Source organism: Platalea leucorodia (genome assembly GCF_965183815.1).
Source record: "Platalea leucorodia genome assembly, chromosome: 6".
Lineage (NCBI taxonomy): Eukaryota > Metazoa > Chordata > Aves > Pelecaniformes > Threskiornithidae > Platalea > Platalea leucorodia.
In genome coordinates this window covers 56,897,744-56,922,207 of record NC_138828.1, presented here as the reverse complement: position 1 = coordinate 56,922,207, position 24,464 = coordinate 56,897,744, and the positions used below count along the sequence as shown (strand labels likewise).

Here is a 24,464-nt window from a genome sequence, read left to right as displayed (position 1 = left end):
TACAGCATTACAGCAAACAGCTAGGTGAATGTTTCAATATTTATGGTCCATTGGAGAGAGCTAACTACATGTTTTATAGCTAGGTGAACAGCATAGCATGTTTTAGAAACGCACACTCTGTGGCCACGATTTATACACCCCAAAATATCTGTTGGCGGGCTTGGAAGATGGGAAGGGGGAAGAGAGGGGAAGGAAAATGGGAAAGAAGCTTCCTGAACTGTGCATAAAGTGCTTTCTTGATTTTTCTGCAATTAAGAAATCAGCTACATGTACCATTTTTTTTCCCTAATAATATTTTTGTGTACAGCGTGTTTCCTCTTGGTAAAACTGACTGAATGCTGGGAACTCCAAGAAGCAAGTATATAGAAAGGCATTAGGAGGAGGCTGAAGAAACCTCCCAAAGCAATGGGGCTGATCCAAGAGCTCATATGGTTCTTATATCAGTGGTCTTATTTGGGGTTTCTTGCAGAATCCCGCTAATCTTACTCTGGCTCTCTCAAAAAAACAGTATGTATCACAAAAACATAGCCTGCTAGTACTTGATACAGCACATATTGCTTCCATTTGTCTCCCTGAAAGATATTGTATATCTTTACCTGCCGTTTGTCTTCTCCGTGGGCTGAAGTATGTTTGAGCTTGGAGGAGCTTGTCTTAGTTGTGACTACAGCGTATGCCAGTTGGGTCTGCTCTTTCTTCCCAAAGGGCTGCAAGGCAGGACAAGTCAGCTGAATTTGGCAGGTGAACAAAAGCAGTTTGGCGACTGTAAGAAAAACAAATGCTCCATGGTTTGGAAGCTGTTGCTGGATTGCACAGTGAATCAGAGTGTGTCCCTTACTGCTTCACAACAGCTCTGCTCCTGAGAGCACAGCCTTGCAGCGAGGCCAAAAACAAGACTCATAGTGTATGGATTTTCATCTTGTAATAACAGCTTCATTTTCTAGACATGAAGTATATATCCTCTGGTAATATGTGATGAAATGTAAATTGTACATGTTCTGTATCCAGCCTTGTCACCCGCGCTGGCAGTCTCTCCCTGGGAGCCTCAACAGCCCCGCACACCCGCAATGCTTATGTTTTCTCATACATCCCCCAACACAGCCGTGCTTGAAGCCACAAATTTCATCTGCAAGCAACCAGCAGTTTTTTGCATGATGACAGACCTTTATGGCAATTAGCCAGGGGAAAATATGTGAAAAGATGTTGAGGGGAAAAAAAAAAAAAAGAAAAAACCCCTCATGAGAGTGAACAGACTAACTTGTCCTGAGAGCCAGGGCTTCCTGACCTCAGACCCAGGCCACTTCATCTCTTGCACAGCGTCACTGCTGCGTGCCAGCGCCCGTACCACCAGTGAGACCGTGAGCTGGTGCACACCCAAAGCTGAAGCTGGCTCTGCTCTCCTCTTGGCACCTCTGAGGCAGCAGCCAGCAGCTGTCTCAGGTGTCCTGCCAGCACTGGTGGGGGAGGGGGGAGGCTCTGGCTTCTTGCCCGGCAAGCCCTCAGACACGAGGGTGGCCTGGCATGGAAGCCTGCAGGAGCACCGCCAAAGTGGAAGCCGTGCTTTTGGCTCAGGATGTCAAAAGACAGCTCGAGGCATGGAGCAGGGGCGGGCAGACACGTGCAAGGGCTGCGCTGGGCGTATAAGTTTGTATGGGATAGGAAGGTGGTAGGGGGGGAAGGCATGGAGTCTGGCTGGAGTTGGCTCAGGTAGGGTGGGTGGCACAAGTACGCACCGAGGAGACTGGGACATGCTTTGTCCTGAGGTGTGACCAGAGGCAGGCCCATGATTGCTGCTGTTTGAGGTGTCCACTGTCTCTTTACATCTTGGTACCTATTGCTGTCAGTGGTGGCACTCAAACAAGTTAACTTTGGGCACCTCAGATCTAGGGAGGCACTCACCTCCTGGAGGCCCTGGGCCAAAGCCAAAAACCCTAGTGATGTCAGTAAGCTTTGGATCTGGCTGTGTGCTGAGACTGGGCTGAACTGAGAAAGGTTTCTTACCTCTTCTGATCTCCCCGTTCCACCACTGGCTGCCCATACACCTCTCGGCTCAGGGCAGCAGCTAATCTGTTTTCTGAGGCAGATGAATTGTGTCTGCATTTCCTTCTGCTGCTGGGTCTGCAGGAGTCAACAGTCACCAGCAGCGCTGGGAGGCGGGGCTGGCAGCACGGCTCATCTCGGCACATGAATATTGCTGCATATCATTGCTGTAGCTCTTGGTGACTGACAAAACTCCGAGGATGTAACGATTGAAGCAACTACCTGCAGAACACAGCGGTATGGCACCATTTACAAAACCTATGCATTATGGCCTGCAAAATATTATAGGGTGAATGCATTCTTCCCGGACCCCTCACTTTGCGGAGTACTGCCACAAGCTCTGTATCCAGCCTGCCCGCAGTGTTGGTCTCTCCCCCCATCCCAAGTGATGGCTGCAATTCACTTTCACTTCTTTGGCAGAACTTGTTTTCCATTGTCTGCTTGCCACATGCTTCTTTTCTCATATTTGAAGAGCTTTTCCCTGAAAATATGTTGTACACTTTTTCAAGTTCAAGTGGAACTACAAGCCTGAAACACAAACCAAGACTCACCTAATTTGCCTTTGTATTTTACTTAAAACAATAAGACATGATAAATAAAATATCCTTGCTTAGTACTACTTTGCTAGCTAAAGGACAGTCTGTCCTAGTGTTAGGAAAAATTGTAAGCTAAATTGGAATAGATGAGCTGCTGTACAGCTTCCACAGAGTCTTGAAAAAAATGTTTCTTTCTGTAAACACAACTTCTTATTATAACTGAACAAAGGTTTCTACTTCTGCAAATTATTTGCTAGTCAAAGAAAGTGGGACATTCATTAATAAATTGAAATGTTGGTTTAGAAAATACTGTAGGAGTAGAGTTAGAGAAAATTATGCTCTCTTGTAGTTTCAGCCACTTGTTCTTTTTTTCCTCAGAATATTTTTACTGACCACTGACTTTTTTTCAGGCGTTTTTATCTCAGAGTTAATTATAACATTACAACCTGTCCCATATCAGTAATAATGTAGTTGTACTGCTTGCTGAGCAGAAAGGAGAATGAATTGCAACTTCAATTCTTTCATAGCTGATTCATATACCAGAAGAGAATGAATCTTTTATGTACAACTGCCTTCTGGTATTTTGAAAGAATACATATTTTGAAACAGCTGAGATTGCAGTTACTGCTCAGATACAAGTGAAAAACATTCTAGTTACGTGTTAATATTTTATTCATGGCGGCATGTAATATTAATGCAAAATACTGCTACTTCTCAGTTAGAAATCCTATTATCAGTTCGTGATGTTTCAGCTATTTCAGATGCCAAGACCTGAGAGAATGTGTGATTCTAAGCAGTGAGTCAGCTGTTGTCTACATCTACAGCTAAGTAGTATGGCCGGAATAACACCTCATTTGACTGGTTCTCCTAATTATTTTTGTGCAAAACCTATTCCCTTTCATGCCCATGGGAATTCAGGAGAGATGCTGACAATAACTACTGGGGAGAATTACTATTGTTTGTAGTTAGACCTGCAGATACAGTGATTCTTTGGCTACAACGCAGTAAAAACCCAATACGTATTAAATTTCAACATTGTCTAATTTTCCAGTAGTTGATTGTAGTTGGAATTGCTCTTAAGCCTGACTTATTACACAAAATTTTCCTATGTGCTCTTAGCAGCATATATCTTGCTTTATAGCTAGCTTAATGCAGATTCTTAGTATTCATTTCAGCAATTTGAAATCATCTCGAGTCAGAATTCTCTTTCAAATTAAAAGGAAAAATCTGTTTCACAAATGCAACTGTGAAAAAGCATAAATTTTCCCAGACTTTCTAGATACTGTTTTTTTGCCCAACTTCAGACTATGGGAATGCATTTTGTAGTGAATAATTCTATTCCTGTAGCCTGAAAATTAATGTAAACTTTGTTACTAATATCAACAGAGGTGGAACCAAACCTGTAGCAAAATACATACTGCATCAGTAGTACAGTAGCACATAGTGGAGCATTTTCTTACATACTTTAATGAATAAGGGGTAGTACTTTGCATTTAAATGGCCTTTAATCTTAAAGTGCAGTGAATTTCAAGTTGACATTTAATGGAGACTGTAGCTCCGGTCCTCCTTTTGCCAGTTAATATAAGAAGGCAGAGAAGTCCTAAGGTGAGAGGAACCACTGGTAGTTAGGTCACACTGAAGCATGCCATCGCTCTGCAACCTGCTCCAAGCACAGGAAAGCGTCCCTGATGCAAAAAGCATAGCGAGTTGTCACTAGCTCTAAGCAGGGGCAATACTGAAATGAGGATGAGCCATTGGCTGTCTTGGTTGTTTAGGTTATATTGCAGAGGTTTTTATGTTTTGTAACAGCAAAACCAAGCCCAATCCTACTTCCTAAAAGGTGGCTTGCCCATGGATGAGAGAAGAGCCCAGTCACCTGCTGGCATGTGTAAGGCTGCCTCCAGTCCAAGCCATCCATCCCATCCGGACAGGGGGCAACTGCTGTGCTGTATTTGCATCCTTTCCACAGCCGTCCTCTAACAGCGTGACTCCCTGGAGATCAGGAATGAAGGAAACCCCGTGTTAAACCTACTCGCAACAAAGCCAGGTAGGAAGTCCCTCTGCCTTTAGCCAGCTGGCTTGCTCCCTTGGCCTCACACCGGTCCCCCTAGGCAAACCTACCGCCCCAGTGTGCACCCAGGAGAGGGACTGTTCTCACTGCAAGTAGTTTCAGCACAGGTTTTCCTTCATGTCTTCGCATGTGTCTGACAAATGTTAGTAGCAACGGGCTTTATTTTGGAAAGAGTGAAAAGAAACTTCCTCTCAGGGTGTAGTGTCAACCCAGCTTGAATTACAAATGATTTCTAGGCAGCTGGATAGAACTCACCCCAAGCTATGGTGCAGCAGCGCATCAGGCACAGCCTGTCCAAGGCTCCTACCCCTACAACTTCTAGCTAGAAGGTAAAAAATACATTTTTCTCATTTGGTGGAGATTTCTGTAATTCATTCTGTAAAAAACCATGACTAATGGATTCATAAATTGAGACTTTTTTCGTTTGTTTTTGAGAATTCAGTGAGACTGTGTTAAAGGTAAGTTGTAGTTCAGCCACAGAAACCCATCTCCAGCATATTTCAGGCAAATGAGAGTATTTGTTTTAAAAGTTCCTGAATATTTTAGGGAGAAGGGAAAAGTGCTCTGGCGTAGCATAAGAAACGCGTGGAAATGCTTTCCTTCTATCATCTGGAATCGATGCTTGCCTTTGCTTCCTATTAATAAGATGGCATTGAACCTTAAAATGTGCAATTGAATACATTGCAGCGGCAGCCTCCCCTTCGACTTTGCAAGCAGTGCGACTACTGAAGCCCGCTGGTGGGGGAGGCCCTGCCAGGGGTGAAGGGAGGAGGGAAGCTGGCGGCCGGCGGGACCAGGGCCCCATTTCCTTCCTCGCCTGGGGACCCATTCCAGCCATACCACGCCGCAGCACTGCAGGTAGCACAGGGCAAATAACTCTGAGCTCTGAGCAAGAAAGCAAATATAAAAACGACCATGAAAATTGCCCAACCGGTTAAAACTGGCTCCAGCCAGCAACCGAAGTCCTACCTTGAAATACTTAAATCCCATTTGGACGGCATAGATTTACATTCCAGATGAAGAATTAATGGCTTTCACACAATATCCTCAGCAGAGATGCCCCAGCATACCAACCTCCGTGTTTTTGGTAGATGGAATTTGTAATTCCTCCAGGACCTGCATTCTTCTAAGTGTTACTTCTATTTTTGGACTGACTACTTGCTTTATTTAGAAAAAAACCTGTGCTCTTGTCAAACCATAGAGACTATATGAGTCATCTATACAATAACACTAAACTACCCTTCTCTGTTATGGCACAGTTCATCATAATCACAAAGGGATTTATAGAAAACAAACATAGCTGACGGAGTCTGCTCTTAAGCTTCCTGTGGTTAATCCTTGTGCGTGTTTAGCCAGCTGAACGGTGTATTGTTGAAAAATGGATTGGTATTAAAATGTTGGGTGTTGCAGTAGCTCCAAAGTCTCATTTTTTTGCTAATAAAAATGAATGCCATTCCTCTGACAATTTTTGGCTGCCTATCTATAGTCATCTGCCCGCATAATAATTGTGTGAATGCTAATGACTATCCTGAAACTTTGATGAATACATTTTTTTCAAAGCTGTTAAGGCTGCCTCGTAGGCAGCAGTTCTTGCTCATTTAAATACCTTAAATACATCCTTCACAAAGCATCACCAATGGGCTCTAGCCTCAGACAAAACGGAATATAGAAATTTATGATATAGAAACACGGTGAAGTGAAATGTCACCAGCTTCTTGTACCCTGCAAGTCTATGTAGCTTACTAGTAGTGTTTCCCAAGCAGGACTCATTTACTTCCCAACCTGCCCCACTACCTTTTTCTTTGGATTATTGACAAAATGTTTTGGATCACCTGGTTTCTTATGGAAATCTCTATAGTTGCAGGCTTTTTTTTAAACTGTTACTTACAAATTGTTAACAATAATTGCATTTTTAAAATGGTACGTGGATCCAGTTCCTACCAAAAGGCAGTAGGAGTGGAGCGCCTAATTCCTTTAGGCATTTAAGGCCTGCAAAACCCACTCATAAGGCAAACCCTCTGACGAGCTGCTCCTTCCTCTAAGGAGCTCTCCTCTCCTCCATGATCCCTCCTGCGTGAGCTGGCAGCAGGTAATTATCATCTCCCCTCACAGGCACCATTTGCTAGGCTAAGCAAGCCTGTCTTTCCTCCTCTCTTCCTATAAAATAGGCATTTCTTCCCCTGATTGCCCTCACAGCCCCTCGCTGCACCAGTTGCACCTGGAGCACGGGTGGGAAGACCTGTGCCTGGTATTCCCAGGGACCTCTCACCCATCCCACCACCCTTCCCTGCCAGGTACCTAACATGCTCTACCATCACGCTTGCTTCCCGTATATTCAGGTTGCCTCTTTTCTCCCCAGTTTCAAGGAAGCCTTTGGGCCCAGGGCTGCAACATTTACAGAAGCAAGCTCACACACCTGGTCTAGCGCATAGCCTGAGATGTGGCGCTCTTAGTCTTCCCTTCAAAGTAGTTCCACTGCCCTGAGGAATGTGATGTTCATTCAGGTAAAGAGAGAGAAGGACTCATTCCAGGTGGTTCAGCTGCTCATCTCAGAAATTTCAGGGCTACAGTCCCTCCTTCAATGCAGTGTGTCTATGGGACTTCACTACAGAATATTTGGGGGTATAAAGCACTGAGGTGTTTCAAGATGAGGTAGCAACTGAAAGGGGTTTACGTGGCATGTACATACCAGACTTATGCAGCGTAGTCCACTTACAGTTTGAGCTTTTCTCATGTTTCTTTGCTCTGCACCGTGACAAGCCCATGAAGGAGTTAGTAATTCCTGTACTAAGGGAATACTTCCTGTGTTGCACCATGGGCTGGTTAATTGAGGATTTAAAAGAAATGCTAAATAACATCCAGGTCTTCAAGTATATTTAGTTGCTCTGTTCCCATGGGCAAATAGAAGACAGACCGCCAGTATGACAGGAGACAGTGTAATGGTACGACATTATACAATTAAGGCTGTAACAAAATGCATATGCATGTGGGAGGATGAGTTAAGGTTGCCCAGGCGATCTTATTTCTGGCATTTCCTATATTTTCTGCATTTGACTTTGCAACCTACACATTCACTCATCATAACTTTCTGTTGTAGTATGTAGGCATGACTTGAATTTGCATCCTTCTTGCTAAAGAAGTTGTATTAGAAATGTAAAGCTCCCAGTATCTTTCCACTTCAGAACAAGGTCAGCTCAAGCCATGCCCAATGAGAGCTGGTGCCCTGCTGGCTGAGCCCCCTGCGCAGGGCAGGACCCGTGCACCCGGGGCCTCCCACCAGCAGAGCTGCGGGCCCGTCGCTGCCTGCCCAGAGGGGACAGCCGAAGCCTGGAGAGGTGGTAACCGAAATGCTGCCTTCCCTGCCTGAACTTTCAGGGTATGACTTCTGCATGATGACTCCAGTTAAAAGATTTGCAAAGCTTAGACCTGCAGATGCAGAATGCTCTTCATTTGCTTAGCAACTGAGAGAAGCTGTCCCAGCCCCAGCGCTCCTCTGCCGGTGTAAGCATCGTCCTGTGGTTTGCCTGGCACAGCAGGACTTGCCACTGACCTTTCCTAACGTAACCCAGGCCTTAGCCCCTTGACAAACTGACTCTGTTGTAACACAAGATGAGATTTGGAGAGGCCGGCAATGGCACTTTAATGCCACAGTTTTTAGAGGGCTTAATACAGATCCCAAGGCATTCCTAAAATGGAAAACAAAAATTCTGCTAAGTGCTCTCATATACATTTTTGAATGTAGCATTAGAGCTTGTATTAATTCAAGAGATTCCGTCATCAGGGCTTTTCTCCCCCCTTTTCAGATCAAACAGGCATTCTGCGTGCAGAACAACTGCTTGTACTGTGGGGGCACAAACCAGCACAAAAAAATACTGGCAGCAGATGGGCAGCCCTGAATGGAAAAGAAAACCCTGAGCTTTCCACTTCTTGGACGAGAGTTTGGGAGCGTTACATAAGGAGGAAATGGGGAAAAAAATGCAAGCTTAAGAGAAGATAAAATCTGATTAAAATGCAGACTAATATAATTGCAGACCATTACTCAGGCTTTCTTGTGGAGAGAGAAAAATGTCTGCTATTGTGCTGCTATAGAAACCACGCAGAGTCTGCGGGTAGGTGAGGGTGCATGGAGCGTGTCCCTCCCTCCTTCCCTCCCGCCTTTCTCTGCCCTGGAATGAAGATCCTATCTTGCTCAGTACGCTTGGCCTTGGCTGGCCAGGAGATCTCTCCCAGTAGAGAGAGAAGTTGTTTTCCTGTTTATGTAGTTTCTTTTAATATCTCTGTTCCCTCCCTCTTTTGTTCTGCTCCTGGAAGGTGATGCAGGGCTGTGCCAGGGGAGGGGTAAACCCTGGTCTTCTGGGGCTTTTTGCAGGGGTTGGTCAACTTGGCGCTCTATGTTCAGAGCATGGGACATACGTCCTGTGCATGAACAGAGAGCTTTCTTGTATTTACTCCCAGAAAGCCAAAGAGGGAATTCACAGTGCTTTGGAAAGTAAATACTTACCTGGAATGAGCAGACGTTGGCCATGTTTCTGAACACCGTGTCCACGCCACTTGTTTCTCTGAAGTTAGAAGTTAGTCACGCGTTAGAAGTTAATTACCAAAGCACTTGATAACAAAGTGAGGTTCATTCCCTGGCTGCCGATGGAAGTGTCTTTACGGAAGGTGTAAGCGGCATGCAAGCTTACCCTCTGAACTGTGGCACAAAAAAAAACCTCTAGAAATGCGTCCCTGAAGTGTGGAAGTGTGTATTCACACCGGCTCCAACCCATGACCATCCAGGCTAAGACCTTGTCTCTGACAGCAGTCACTTCTGCATAATTGAGAAGGAGACAGAAGAAATTTTGTATTAAAAAGACCGATAGATGAGGAAGCCTGTCCACACTGTGTTAGAGTTCTGTCTGGTCCATAATGCTTAAGAGATGGGTTCAAAATTTGAGGAGATTAATTTACTGCTGCTTATCAGTTTTATGCTAGCATAAAGTACTGTAAAACTGCATTTTTTCCTAATTTATAAATGTACACTCCTTCTTTGTAGAGTGATAATTTTAATTTTTGTCCCAGTGCCTTCCTACAACAATTGACTCAGTGGCTCAATTACATATTTTACAATATATTCTGTATCTCAGTTTTTCCAGAAGTTCCACCTTTCAATCTCGCTGATTGTTTTGCTTTTGGTGTTCTGAGACAGAGGGAGAAGATCCCATTCTCCGGTTACTTTAGCACTTTCATCCAGTCCCTAATTAATCATCTCCTTCATAAAACCAGTTTATTGAGGTGTCGTCTCATTTTCATCACCCTTTCCCATCTCCTCTTTTCTACCATAGCCCTTTACATGTCGGAGACACCGCTGCTGCACACATTGCTATAAGTGAGGCCTAAGTATTTATTTATGTAATGGTTTTAGAATATTGACTGCAGGCCTCTAGAAGGGATCTCTTGGTCATCTAATCTCATTGCCACTGCAGTCAACCACACCATGTAATCCCTTCTATAAACTCCTCCAGCTCCATTTAAAAGAAGTCAGACTTGATTTTGCTCCAGCCACTCTTGCTAGAGGGCTCTTCCAGTGTTTTGCTACTCCGACTGCAGAGATGAGCTTATACCCACTTGTTCTCATGCTGACATTGGCCCTTAGTTTCAACTAAACTTTTAGTTAACTCCCCCTTTTCCCAAGCCCCACTTTCTTTGTTTTGCCAAACTGAATACATCAAGGGTTTTTATCCTCCTTAGAAATGGGCTGCCGAGTCCCTGATCATCATAGTGGCTTTTGTCCATACTTGCTCCTCTTCGACTTACTCTTGACTGGCTGACAGAATCACACATCGTACTGCAGATCTTTTCTGAAATTGCTTATCTGACATAACTGGGTTTATGTTTCCCTTTTTACACAGCTCCTACTCATCTTTTGAGTAACTAGTCTTTCTTTTCCAAGTTCTGATCTCATAGTCAATGGAAGAAATTTTTGTGATTAATCTCTGTGTGTCATTAGTATTATCAAATTTAATTATATTTTCATTAATCCAATTCTAAGAGGCATGTAGTTTCTCCAATATACTATTCCCACCCTTGTTTGAACTGGTGATGTCTCCTAGCTCTGCCAACAGCAGATTTCATTAGCATGCTTGTGTTCTCAGTGACACCACTATAATGAAAATATGAAGGACGACAGGAGCCTTGATGAATCCCACAGAGCAGCTTCCTTCAGTCTGATGCTTCCCATATAAAACACCCCTCTGTTGTTGTCTTCTGATTCCCACATTCTTCTGCTTAAGCGGTCGGTTCCTGTCTGGACAGTATCAGGTATTATTGACTCCAAACAGATTACATTTACCACATTGCCTTTCTTTAACGGAAAGGGAAACAAGGTTGTATCGGGGACAGGTATCATGCTGAAGCAACATTTCATGTAATCCCATGCTTGATTTTATCCCATTTATTCCCATATCTTTAATTATTCTTTCCTTCAAAATTTGTCCAAATTATTGTGAATTATTTCCTTCCCTTTATTTAATGCAAGTATTCCAGAATGGTTTGAGTGCTACAGTAAAACTTCTTGCTCCTTCCACCCTCATCTTCACACACTTGGCCTGTCTGCACTCTGGACGAGATCAGTTGTTTTTCACCACTGCAGTAATTACCCACGACTTTCTTCCGGTTACTCATCCTCCCTCTGCTCCCATCTTTCATGTAATCATCTGTATTAAAAATGGAGGCAAAGTGCTTGTTAGTTTGGAAATATTGCCAGACTTCCTTCAATCTGTATGCCCCTCTCACTGCATGACAGCCGTGTTTCTTTTTCCCTGGTTGAAGTAACTGCTTCTAGTTGCCATTATTTATCTTCTGTATGTCCTCATCTTGAAGACAAAACTTTCTTAGGAGAGTGATCCTCCTCACTGTTACCTGTAGGTTTTCTATTTCCAGCGACCTTAGTTCCCAAGCTGCCAGGAGATCTTCCGTGAAACCCTTCCCCTTTGCTTGAGATACAATGTCCAGATCATTTCTGCTGCTCTGGCATGAAGAAATCCAGTCTTTCCTTTGTATTCAAGTCCTTGAGTCATTCAGCCTTGTTGATTTTTTTCTAATTAGGTCTCTTACTCTTTCGCCTTTTGACTTAGAATGCCTTTTTATAAACCTATGTTTTACCCATCTATTTATTTTAAACTGCATCTATCTAACCATTTTTTTTCCCTGTGACCTTAGTAGCCTTACAATGTACTCACTACTTACAAAGCTAAACCGCCGTCACCTCCTGTTGGGCTGGTGGCTGGCAGAGAGCGCTGTTTCTCTATTGTACCCCGCACCGCTCAGCCCCAGGCATCATCCATAGCGTCTACTCTCTCCTTTACATCTGGGAAAGCAGCAGCTACTGCGGGAGCCGCAATTCGTTTTGATGTATTCCAGGTATCTTCTCCCATATGCAAACGTAGCTTTGCAGCTTACAGAAAGCTCTGCACAACCGCGTGTTTGCTGCGATGGTGACCGCCTTTGGCCAATGTCACCGTCAGGCTCCCAGTTCTACCCCTCACTCTCTTTTGGCACTTTCCCTGCTGTGCTTTTGAGCCAAACACTTTGGGTCTATTCCTTCTTTTTTGCGTAATTAGCATTCAGTGTTACCCAGTGGCCTTTACTAGGAGGTCTGTCTTCCCTGGACACAGGAGAGCGATTTCATCCTGCTGCGTTGCCTCTCTCCTAGCAAGCTTTCTTTCGTGCGGGGGCCGGTTTTACCCCTCCATTTTGCTGCTGATGCCGGCAAGGGTTTCCAGTGCTTTACACTGGCCGCTCCCTGCTCCCAGGCCGGTACAGGCCTCTCTTTCCCACCCACCCCTCATTTATATTTCCCCTCCCTTGCCGTCATCTTCTCTCGTTTCTCTAGCCGTTCTCATATCCCTGTTTCAGTCGATCTTTCCCCATTTCTGTGTGTTACAACCAAGCCGAGAGGGCACAGGCCTCTCCCAGCCTCGTCCCTTGGTTTCAGTTCTTCCCTCCGCGGTCGCCGCCATTCTGATTCCAGTCAGCTCCTGCTCTGGGCGGTTATTTCAAAGCGCTCCTCCGGGGCAGGGCTGGGCGGGGAGGGAAGGCGATCCGGAGGCGGATGGCGGTGTGCGACTGACGGCGGGCGGACGCGGACCGACACCGGCCCCGCGGCGGCAGCAGGACTGCTGCACCCCCGGCGGGGGGAGAACCAGATAGACGACCGAGCCTTTCCGCCATTTTCTGCGGGACACGGCCCCAGCGCCGGGACGCCCGGGAGCGCGGCCGGGGCCCGGCGCTGCCTGAGGCTGCCGCCGCCGCCGCCGCCTCCCCTCACGGGGCCCTCGGCGACGCCCGGCGGGGCGGGGCCGGGGGCGGGGCGCGGCGGCGGCCGGGCGCGCTGAGTGGCCGGCGGGGGCGGGGGCGGGGCTTGGGGCGGGGGCGGGGGCGAGAAAAGCGGCGGGGGAGCGGCGGCGGCGGTGCCGTGCGGCGCGGAGGAGCGGCGGTGCCGTGCGGGCGGCGCGGCGGGGCGATGCGCCTGACGCAGAGCATGTGCACCATCGCCGAGTGCGCGCCCGGCGGGGAGGGCTGCCCCGCCGCCGCCCGGCCCCGCCTCGTCAAGATCGCGGTGGTGGGGGGCAGCGGCGTGGGCAAGACAGGTGAGCGGGGCGGCGGGGCGGCGCGGGGCGGCGGAGCGCGGCGGAGCGCGGCTAACGGTTGCCTGTCTGTGCCTGCCCGCAGCGCTGGTGGTGCGGTTCCTCACCCGGCGGTTCATCGGCGACTACGAGAGGAACGCAGGTAGGCGAGCGGCGGCGCGGCTTTGGTCCGGCCGGGCTTGGGGAGCGGGGGTTACCGCGGGGGGGGAGCGGGGCCCCGGCGGCCGGCACCCGTCGCCCCCGGAGCCGCCCGGGGGTGCGCGAGCCTGGAGGCAGGCGTGCGACCCCCAGCCCTGAGCCAGGTCCCAAGCGTAACGGAGGGAACGTAGACCCGGGGCTGTAGGTGCACCTAACAGGTATTTTACCGCGTCGGGCCCACCCGGACGTTACGGGGCTGGCGGCTGACGTCACGCGTGTTCCCCGGGCAGCGCTGGCAGCCCGTGCCCCGCGGAGGCGCGCGCCCTCGCCGCCCGCACGCGGCCTGTGCCCCGCTTGGCCGGCGCTCGGCCTCCGCGCCGCGGGGCTCCGGCAGCATTGGCTCGGCACGGCGAAATCGTCCCTCTTCGGAGAAGCCTTTGAGCTCAAACGAGAGGATGTTCCGTCAGCTGAATATCGCACGGTCCTTTGCAAGCCGAGCGCCAGCAGCCTAACGAGCTAGACAGTGCCAGCTTCATGGGGAAAGAGAAGAGGGGATGTTGCGTACCTAAGCTTGAGCGTAGTAGAGTGAGAAGTCTAATGTGAATGTAAAATATACAGCATTCCGTTGAGGAAATGACTTGAAAAACCCAAACAACTAAAAAAAAAAAAAACCTGACAAACAGGTCAGCTAGCAGAGAGCTTTTCAGAAAAATGGTTTGTTAAAGTGCAGAAATACTGAATGCCAAGGAAACTGCCTTTCTGTAATAGCTGGTTATTTTGCGCGCTTACCTTTATCATCTCAGTTAAGGCAGTCTTTAAGAAGTGATTAAGTTCCAAGTTGCACAATATTAAATGCCAAGCTTCTAAACAAGCGAATGCAAGATTAAATCCCAGGCTTCTAGTACAGTTGTAACTTATGGGTTGTGGCACACAAAAAACTTACGACACTGGTCCCCTCACTTCATAAACAGCGATACAACTTTCCTTGCACAACTAATGGGCGGCAGAAGCAACATTTGGCTGTGTGTAGAGCGGTGGCTGTACTTGTGAACCTGTTGGTGTTCTTGTCAGGTAATCTCTACAGCAGGCACATCCAGATAGATGGCGAGACGTTGGCGATTCAAGTGCAAGATACTCCCGGAGTTCAGGTGAGCTAGATGCAGCCATGCAGTTCACCAAAGCGGCTCTACGTTTCAGGGTGGTGGTCTGTGGGGGAGAGGCGGTAACTTCTGTTATAACCAGTGAAGCCAGATGTGTTGCGTGCCTGTAGTATGCTGGTAGTGAAAACCAGCTATTTTGACGAATCATTTGTACGTTTGAGGCCCATTACTTTTGAGTGGCTGAATTACTTTAGTGTCTTGTTCCTGTATATTGGCAACATTAGACACGAAACCAGAAACAATCCTGTGCAAATAAGGTACATGTGGAAGAAAATGTCGTGACTGCTGCCCAACAAGCTTCATAAATGGGTATGCTAGAAAGCAAAGTCTGCTATATTGGGGCTGTGCTTATTAGTGTGTCACAAGCTAAAGTTTTGAATGTATAGACCTGAGTAATGCTGGATTGTTGCCTTTTTGAACTGGGCAACACTCCAGGTCTAAATGCTTCCAGCTCATATCTTTGCTTCCCCAGACTTACTGTCTAGCCAGTTAATTTCCCATTCTGTGGAACTACAAAGTCTTTCTCTGCATGCAGAACTACTCAGGTCAATTTTCCATTCGAGTATAGCAAACTCCAGTGTTAAATTCCAGCTATTTGCAGCTGAATCAACATGCGTTTATTCGCCACGCTCAGATTAAGTTTGTACTTAGAATGTGAAATGCAAATACGTATGTCTGAAGCTGTAAAATGCTCTTTGGCTTTACAGACTCTTAAAGACAGGTTCCTTTAATCTTTTATGAGTTCAGCTATCTAATTTGAGACCATTCATTTTTCAGATCCACGAACACAATCTGGATTGTAATGAGCAGCTGAACAGATGCATCCGCTGGGCAGATGCCCTGGTGATTGTCTTCTCCATCACAGACTATAAGAGCTATGAACTACTCAGTCACCTTTACCACCACGTTCGACAGTTGCATCCAGGAAACGCAGTCCCTGTTGTCATCGTAGCAAACAAAGCCGATCTCTTGCATATCAAAGAGGTGGAGCCTCAGCATGGACTTCAGCTGGCCAACATGCTGGGCTGTACTTTCTACGAAGTGTCTGTCAGTGAAAACTACAACGATGTCTTCAATGCCTTCCACCTCCTCTGTAAAGAAGTCAGTAAACAGCAAACAACCAGCACCCCTGAGAGAAGGAGAACCTCTCTTATTCCACGGCCAAAATCGCCCAATATGCAGGATCTGAAGAGAAGGTTTAAGCAAGCTTTGTCTGCCAAAGTGAGGACTGTCACTTCTGTTTGACAGCAGAGCTGTTGGTCTTCCCAACGTTTAGCCTGAGATTGAAACCTGGGGTGTTTAAGATTGGCATGTTTAGAGTCCAAGGCATTGTGAAAGAAGGATGGTTCAGGTAGCCTTTTGCATGGCTGTAGAAACAAGCAGTTGCTTAAAAAAGGAACAGTGGCAGATTGGAAAAGGAGAGGAAAAAAAAACCCAACAAACTCTTGAAATGGTTCTAGGATGTGACTTGTAGAACAAGTATTTTCATTTGGAAGAGGAACTTTCCAGTAAATGAAACAAGCCTTCAGTTTGCCTTTTTTTTTTTTTTTTTCCAATGGGACAGATTTGACTTAATGCTTGTGCAGGAACAACCTTTTAGCTGTAACTCTCACCTTCTTGTACTTGAGCAGGGCAACACCCTGAACTGCAGTTCACTGTTCAGAAGTAACCACTTGAGTCTTGTTTTCACTTGGATGAAGGACAGCATGATGTATCTGTTTAATTTTATTGCACAGCAGAACTGTTTATTTCCCATGTATTTCAAAACAAATAAGCAAACATGAAATAGTTCTGTAAAAATAAGTGTAAAATAAGTGGACATTACTGGGTATCAAGACTGTAAACAATGGTCCTTTATTTTTTTACTAGCTATGTTATTGCTGACAACTTGACCAGACTCTTTGCAAAACTATTGTCCCCAGAGTGTAAACATATCTAATTACAAATAACTTGTGGGTTTTTTACTGTCTGAAAAAAAATACTGTCCAGACTAAATGATCCAACATGGAGCTTTTTAGGAATGAGCGTGGAGTTGGAGTGATAGTCCATTAACAGCGGCCAGTGTGAGACACTTTTCTGTGTGCAGTAGGCACAGAAGGAACGTGGCTGTGATTCAGCTCGGTGTGAAGCATGGCTGGCTCCAGGCAATGAAGCTAGTGGTTTGTTCTGAGCTGAGCCAGTCCCTGTTCATCCTTAAACACATGGCAGACTTGCATATATATATGTTTGTTTGTTTTTTTTTTTTACATTGAGCCAATGGAGTTCACAGGCTAAAGGCCTTATACACATGCACTTTAAAAAGCCAGTTGTGCTTTTGTTTAAATTGTAACTTATTTATTTTGTGTACAGTTACTCCTCATAGGGAGTGGACTTTTCATTCTTACTGCCTGGTTCAACATTAAATTTTTGAATTGCATGTTTTCTTGTGTGTTCTTAGTGGGTGAGAAACAATGGGCAATAACCAGGGAAATGTTGAGACAAAGTAATAGTTTTCTCAAGGTAGTTAGCATACATTGCAGAAACAATGCCTATACCGTTGCTTTGTTAGCATACACCACAGGGGGGGAGCTCTCACAACTGCTTTACAACTTCCTTTTAAGAAACTCTTTTAGGAGAGGAACTGAATAAGGCAGAGACCTTTCAAATTAAAATGGGATTCTTTATCTCCCCTTGTCAAAAAAACTCCAGTAAGAAAAGAATGACGCAAGGTAGGTCAAGATCTGGAAGAATGCTGAGTCTTTTAAGTGACTTCCAGTTTCTTCTTAAGGGAAAAAAAAAAGAGCAGCTTTATATATTGAGCTATATGACAATGAAGAACTTAATCAAATTACTACAAGTCTTCAATCATTTTATTCATGCTTAAAGTAGCTCTACTGAGAGCCTTCCTGAGGAGGATGCTTGTGCTGGGACTGGGGTGACTGCGGCATAGGCTCACCTGGTTAGCATGCAGCAGGGGTAGGGAAAGCCGGCCAAAGTCCTGCTGATGATAATGTTTTTGACCATGAGCTACTAGTGAAGTGACTTAGGACTAGACTTATGAACAAAATTGAGCTTGGCCATCCAGTCTGAGCTTATTACCAAATACTGCTTAGCTTATTAATATATCAGTAAAAGCATTTGCCAAGGGTGGCCTTGTGTTTTCTCTTCCTTATGCCTTTTGAGCGTTGCTCAGTGTCACATGCAGGGGGCTTAGACCCTCCTTGCTGTGGTCCTGCACCTGCCCAAGCAAAGTCTTTTCTGTGCTGTTCCTGCTCACATGTGACTGGCAGGAGACCTCTCATCCCCCGGCCTTTTCCCCGAGAACAGGCTATGTGTAGCTACTAAAGCTACTTCCCACAAATAAGGAGCTAACTATTACACTAGGGTCGTTGAAAAGGCTCCACTCCAGTCTTGGTCTAGAACAGGAGCAGGCTCTTGTGACCATCTCCGTTCATCTCTTCAGCTACTGAGTATGAGACGGTGGCTGAGTCCCAGCACCCATTGCCACAGCTGTGGCCCCACCGGCTGGAAAGATTCCTCCAAAGTGTGTGTGTGTTGCGGGGAGGAGGATGACCTGGAAAACGAGTCTCTGCCTCAGTAAGAGGAGCTGCTTGACCTGTAGGAAGTGCAAGAGCACCAGTGTCTGCTTAAACTCACCCCCTTCTCATTAGCCTATATAACATGTCCTCAGATGGCCAAGTCAGAGACCTGAGAGCATCTGATGAAAGACAGGTGAGGAAGAGAAGACCACAACTGCCAGCCTCCATCATCTCAGGAAAGCAGCAGCATCCCGGAGGTGTGAGTACTTACTGGCCAGCAATGGCCGCTGGATGCAGGAGAGACTTTCTGCTACCAGCAGAGTGTGGAAACCCCTCTAGGACACCTCCCAAGACAGAAGGTCTAGGTTCTTTGGGGCAACAAATAGTGCAAAAGAAAGAGGTCTCAGGAATACACACTCCTGGCATGCACAGCCCTGTGTACTAGGAGAGAAGAAGAGGGATGAGGTTCAGCATTGTAAGAGCATTGCTTTATTGATTACAGAATTTACAAAACATCCATATTCTAAGATTAAACAGTACAGACAGAAGGTCAGAAAAGAAATGAAGAGACTGGCTATTTGCTTTCCAGTTGCTCTGTTCAAACTATTTCTTGAGCTTTTAACATTGCAATCTCATAATATTTCTCATTTTTTATAGCACAAAGTTCCATTCTATAGTCATTCTTATAAATCTCTCTTCCATAGAGGCAACATTGTCCATGCTTTATAATCGGTCCATTGTTTCCTTCCAGCCACTCAAAAGTGAATTTAAATCAAAATGCACCCTTTTCTGAGGACCATTATAAACATTTAAGAGAACTTACGCTAGCTAGTGAACAAAGGTTAAAAAGCTACTTCCCATTTAATCTATTCCTTTGGCATAATAAAGAATGCTATGATAGAGTGAATGTCACTTACAATTTCACATTCTCTTCTCAGGGTAAGCTGTAGTCTTAGCATCCCTTGGATGAAGCAAGAGGATGCAGCTTTAGAGCTCCACCATTTTACATTGCAATTTGGAAGTCTTGGTGCTATACGCAATCACAATCTCTATTGGCTGCTGCTTTTTTATCAGATTGTATCAAAGTTTCATAAAGAAAAATTACGTAACTGAATTTGATAGCGGCTCTTTCATGATCATAAACTAAAAATAAAAGCTCTTCTCTAATCATGCTGTTCAGAAATCTAGCTCAAGAAAGAATCTGTTGCTGCGGCCTCTTGAAAATGGGATCGTGCTTTTTTTTCCCTCTTTTTCTTTTTTAAATGCATGTGAGGGGAGGATTCTTCCAGGGTTATCATCAAACCATCACAGCCCATATGTCCTCCTGCGTAAACCTACAGAGAAGTGTGCCATCAGAAACAGTCTTTTCTCCGGGGACTGTGGGTGGAGAAACTAGAGCAGGAAACGGGAAGCTGGGAGAGAAGCAACCATGTAACCCAGCCCTTGAGTCTGGCTCTCTGCTTCTCTGCCTCTACCCGTCCTGCTGGGAGAGCATCACCAGACTGCGAGCTGCTCCGATGGCTAAATCAGGGCTGTGCTCCGTGGCCTCTCTGGGGTGAGGGACGAAGTAAGAGCAGAGGTGGTTAATGCTGTATAAGGCACATGTGTTTTGCAAGGTAACATGACAGAGAGGGTGGATTTTGCTAGCCTTTCACTCCCTCAGTAGCATTTCCCACCAGAAGCAACCCCAGCGAAACCATCAGGAATACTCAGAGAAAAAAGTACTGCTTGGGAGTGCAACCTTGGCATCACCTGGTCCTCACCTGCTCCTATTCTAGGGAATTATTACAAGCGATCATCCTTGCTGTGCAGAGGGGGGCTGGGGTGATTCAGCACCGCACAGTGTTACCGTTAAGGAGGGGGGAGTTGTTGCTGGACAACTGGACCATTTTGAAGAGCTGCCTGTGAGCTGCGCATGATCCCTTGCAGCCAGGTACCCAGCTGCTTCACCCCATTTCAGCTGGAGCCATAACTGCAGCAGGGGACATGCCATTTTTTGGGAGGCTATTGGGAAGAGTGACAGACCAGGGATTTGATGTTTCCAGCCGAGGCACTCACTCATCTTCTCCACAGATCCTCTCTTGTCAGATATCGGTGTCAGCCTGGAGACGGTCTGTGGCAAACAACAACTCAATAGCACTACATGGTGTCAGGAGTGCAGAGGAGAGCACGATTACCTGAAAGAAGGGGGAGAAGAAACAACAAGTCAAAGTGAAGGGGACCGAGATTGATCACAGTACTAACAAGCCATGGATATGAACTGTTTGCTGCACCCTGTCTAGTGAGAGGCTGTGTGTTTCTGGTGTTTACTGACAGGGCACTACAACTTGCCCAGTGAAACTGTCTGCTCGCTAATAACTGTAGTTAAATCACTTTAAGGAGCATAATGACTGGTAGCATTGTACTTTAAATGAATGTGTGCTTTGACTCATTTCTACCCACATCTTACCCGGTGATTTGTTGTGACTGCCATTGTGTTTACTGCGAGGCACCAGCCGATGAAGCAGGAGTTTCCTCTCCTATAGCACGGCTTTGAGTGACGGCTGTTCCCTCTCAGCTGAAGGTAAGGCGAGCACCACAGAAGTGCCGCTGGCCTGCTGCAGGGAGCTACAGTCCCTGTTCAGAAATGTCCCTTCAGGCCAGGCACACGCTGTTCTGCACATCAGGAGCGAGGCTCAACCTCGAGCATTTGTTTGTTCAAATTTTCAATCCAAGATGGGTCTGATGAATGAAACTGTTGCTCACTACAGCCATGATACACACCCTGCTACACGCAGGTATCTGTTTTTGTTAAGTGAAAACCGGTATGCAGGTGTCTAGTGTGAGGGCTCCTCTGCAGGGCAAAGCTACCAGCAAGGAGCAAGCGCATATGCTCTTGCTGCGTGGGGCTAACTCAGGGTCAAAGTTGTGGGACACTGCTCTTACAAAGCCCCAAGTTCAGTAGTGTTTGTAGGGTCAGGACTGCAGGTAGGGAGGTGGGGGCAGATTTATCTTACTAGCCCACTTGAACATTAATTTGCTTCTTCAGTGCAAATCCAAGGAGAAGCAGCACAAGTGTCAACAACGGAGTATGTGTGTCTTTTTCCCGCAGTAGCTATCAAACTGCTTGTGCTGTTCATCGCACGGCTTAAATGTGTGGTAGTGCTGCATTTCAACTTTTTTTGTTGTTCGTTCTTTCATCTTTTCACTTCAAATAATGAAAGGAATTTGGAGTTAAGTTACTACAGATCCCTTCTGTACTGATGATAGTCTCCCCCTCACTTCTCCCCTTCCCTTGTCCTCCCACACAGTCTGTGGCAAACTGACACTGATTATCTCTTCTCCTTCCTATGGATGAAAAACTCTCTGTAATTTGCAGATGCCAAAGGCTGACACTGTTTTACTTGTGTTACGTGAGAATCAGACTATAGCACAGTATGTGCTCATCTTGTTATCGTGCAGCTTAGTTCTGAAAAACACGAGGGGACACGTTACTGAAGTTTTTTGGGTGTACAAGCCAAATATCAACAATAGCCACTGCCAGATAAAAGCAATTTCTTCTTGGAGTCCCACCACTGAACCCTAAGGGGATTTGTGCAACTGATAGCAAGCCCAGAGAGAAAAAAGAGAGCTGCAACTTTAACGTGTCAGAAAGGATGCAGCGAAATACAGTGGGACTTCCCTCCTTTTCCCCCCATATCTCTGAGGGCTCATTGAGGAGGATAAATGTGAATATTTGTTCCTTCATTTTTACAGAGAAGGGGGGAATTGCCCACATAAGCAACATCCATCTCTTCTCCAGGCAGGTCTCTTCAGGACAGTGTATCTCCTTTGCAGACCTTCTTGTTCAGTACAGCGCTCCTGTCTTTGATGCTTCACTTGAAGGGCTACCCCTCCTTATGGCAGCCGAGGAGCCAGGAGCTCATGTCCGACCCACCGCGCTGCCACGGGCAGCTCCCCCTCAGCAGAGGGCAGGGAAGGATGCAGCTAACATCTGATGGTGCGTCTGGAGGGGTTCATCTGTCTGCAAGCCTCAGCCACAACCACATAGATGGTTGTGCATGTTGTGAGGGTGAAGCATCCACTCACGCTCTTTCCCCTTTTTTTACTCTCCCGATTGAAGTGGGAAAAAAAGGTAATTTATTCCTTTGAAAGTAGGATACTTCTGACTAGGTTAGGGGAGCTATTCACCACCATCCAGAAACAAATGATGCGTAGGAAACGCTTATTTCTTTGTGCTCCTCCACGAGAAATAAATTTGTCATTCATACTCAGATGCAGAGCAGTTCTGTGGATGGAAACATGTGTCTCCTACTCCACATTTAAATGTCATTTGCCTCAGCTCCGAACAACTGCTGAAGTAATCAGTAAAACTGCGTCCTGTCAGTTTTTTTGTTACTTTCCTCAATTCTTTATTTTTGCACCCACACGTCTCTCCATTTCTCCAAGAGCCAATAATTAGTATAAATGTCAGTGATTTGTTTGACTGGAAGGGACTTGGGAGGCCAGTGTTCCCCTGACGCCTGAACCCGATTGCCTGAACACCACAAAAAAGCTCTGTTTAAATGCTGGCTCGAGTTAGACAAATGCCTGGCTTTTTGAAAAGAGAATAATCCCAAACAGGTGGCACATATTCGCGGCTATAGTTCAGAAATCCAGGTAAATCCAACAAAGTCATAAACTTTTTTTATATGAGAGACTTGCATAACTGCTTCTTTTCTTCTTTCTCTTCCTCCTCCCACCTCTCCCCCCAAGTCCTTTCACCTCTAACACAGCACATTCGGACAAAGGGCAAGATGCAGTAAAAGCTTAAAATTCTTTAGGAATCTGCCTCAGAGGGTGACCTGCCACTGGGGTTAAGCCAAAGCAAAGCAACACCAGATCCCATGTCACCACCGTCAAGCCTCAAGTCCCTCTCGAAAGCCAGTCAAAAGTCTCCCTGCATAGTTCTCAACCAACTCATGTGTTAACCCTCTGCTTATCTTTCAGGGTGCATTAATACATTTCGGGTGTGGATTAACTTGTCCATCACTGTGTCACAACTCAATCCCCCTTCCAGATGGGAAAGAATTTTATTCGCTGTTTTGAGGAGATTAGCAATAGGCTAATTGGGGAGAAACGTATAATCAGATCAAAAAACCATCACTAAAAATGGCACTCTGTCTTACAGAATACTGCTTGAGACTGCCTTTCAAAAGCAACTAAAATGTGGAAAACACATGTCAAACCCAGGGGCTGCTCAGCCTTTGGTTGGCTCCATTTTGCTAATGATTTCTCACTAATCAAAACTGCATTCCATAGGAATTGAAAACAAGATGTTTACAAGCCACCCTGGAAACTAGACTTATGTTTACGATGCAGCTGGTTACACAGCACTTCTTTGCAGTTTTTAGATTGCCCTGTATATCTGCACTACTCAGCAGATACCTGATAGCTCTTGTACACGCTGCTCCACAGTTAACAATGATTTTTAACATCTTGGACGCCACCACAGCCCATCCATCCTCCTCCTCTCTCTCCCCGCTCCATTCAGATGACAGCTGCTGTAGTCAAGTTCTGCTGCCAGAGAGTGGAAGAGGCAAAGACCAGCTGCACGGATGCTATTGAAGCTTCACTGCGGGAGCCATCCTCCTTCCAGGAGTCCGACAGCATGTCCAAGGGCTGCAGAGACTTAGGGCGTTCTCCACATCACTTGCTTCAGGCTACTTAAGGCATCTAGCAGTCAGGTATCTATCAGAGATACCTGGCCTGGACCAGAAACACATATAGCTGTATCCACGCTAATTTATCTTGCTCCTCAGCAATGCTAATTGACTTGTCTGCAGGATCACCACTGATATGTCACTAGATGGTACCCAGGCCCTTCGCAGGCTCCTTCTGAGCATCCCTGCACTGTGTCCTGTAGATGCACTGCCAGGAAGCCTGTAGCCTTTTAGACAGCAAGTGTTTCTGTTTATAAAGAATACCAAGAAATTAATCTTTTGAGACATGATGAAAGCTCCTTCAGAATAATGCCAGTTTGTTCTGAACTCTCCAACCTGAGTTTGAACTTTTATTGCTGACTCTAACATGTAAAAAATAGACCCTTGGTGCCTGAACACTTGTTGCCTACAGATGCTTCACAGCAAAATCCTAACACCATTCCTGTCCATGTGGCTGCGGCTTTGTGTAGGTTTGGTACCAGTGCTATAGGGAACATTATATGATGAATTTTCTTAGTCTTCGTTCAGATAGGAACTGTACATTTAGACCTGTTTTTACCTGGGTACCAGGTTTGCGTGTTGCTACCAGATCCTTCACCATTTTGACCTCGGAGACTGTCACTCCACCAACCATAAAGATGATCAGAAGAGGATGATCACCAGGGTGAGGGCGATTCACCTGTAAAATGAAGGAAA

General features: G+C 46.1%; 2 protein-coding genes across 2 annotated transcripts in view; one reads left to right on the top strand and one right to left on the bottom strand.

Annotated features, from left to right (window-relative positions):
* Positions 1-13,147: 13,147 nt before the first annotated feature.
* On the top strand, positions 13,148-15,984 carry RASL11B (RAS like family 11 member B; the record flags this gene model as incomplete). The annotated part of the gene is made up of 4 exons (XM_082315903.1): positions 13,148-13,274; positions 13,357-13,413; positions 14,481-14,557; positions 15,347-15,984. The coding sequence occupies 4 exons, from the start codon at positions 13,148-13,150 to the stop codon at positions 15,812-15,814; spliced, it is 729 nt and encodes a 242-aa protein (XP_082172029.1). The 3' UTR covers positions 15,815-15,984.
* Positions 15,985-18,629: 2,645 nt separating this feature from the next.
* Positions 18,630-24,464, bottom strand: part of SCFD2 (sec1 family domain containing 2) — a gene marked incomplete at its 5' end in the record, with an annotated part of 208,652 nt that continues 202,817 nt past the window's right edge. The window contains 2 exons of the mRNA XM_082316582.1: positions 18,630-20,264; positions 24,328-24,447. Coding sequence (XP_082172708.1) covers positions 20,172-20,264; positions 24,328-24,447 — 213 coding nt within the window. The 3' untranslated portion in view covers positions 18,630-20,171. The remainder of the gene's footprint in view (positions 20,265-24,327; positions 24,448-24,464) is intronic.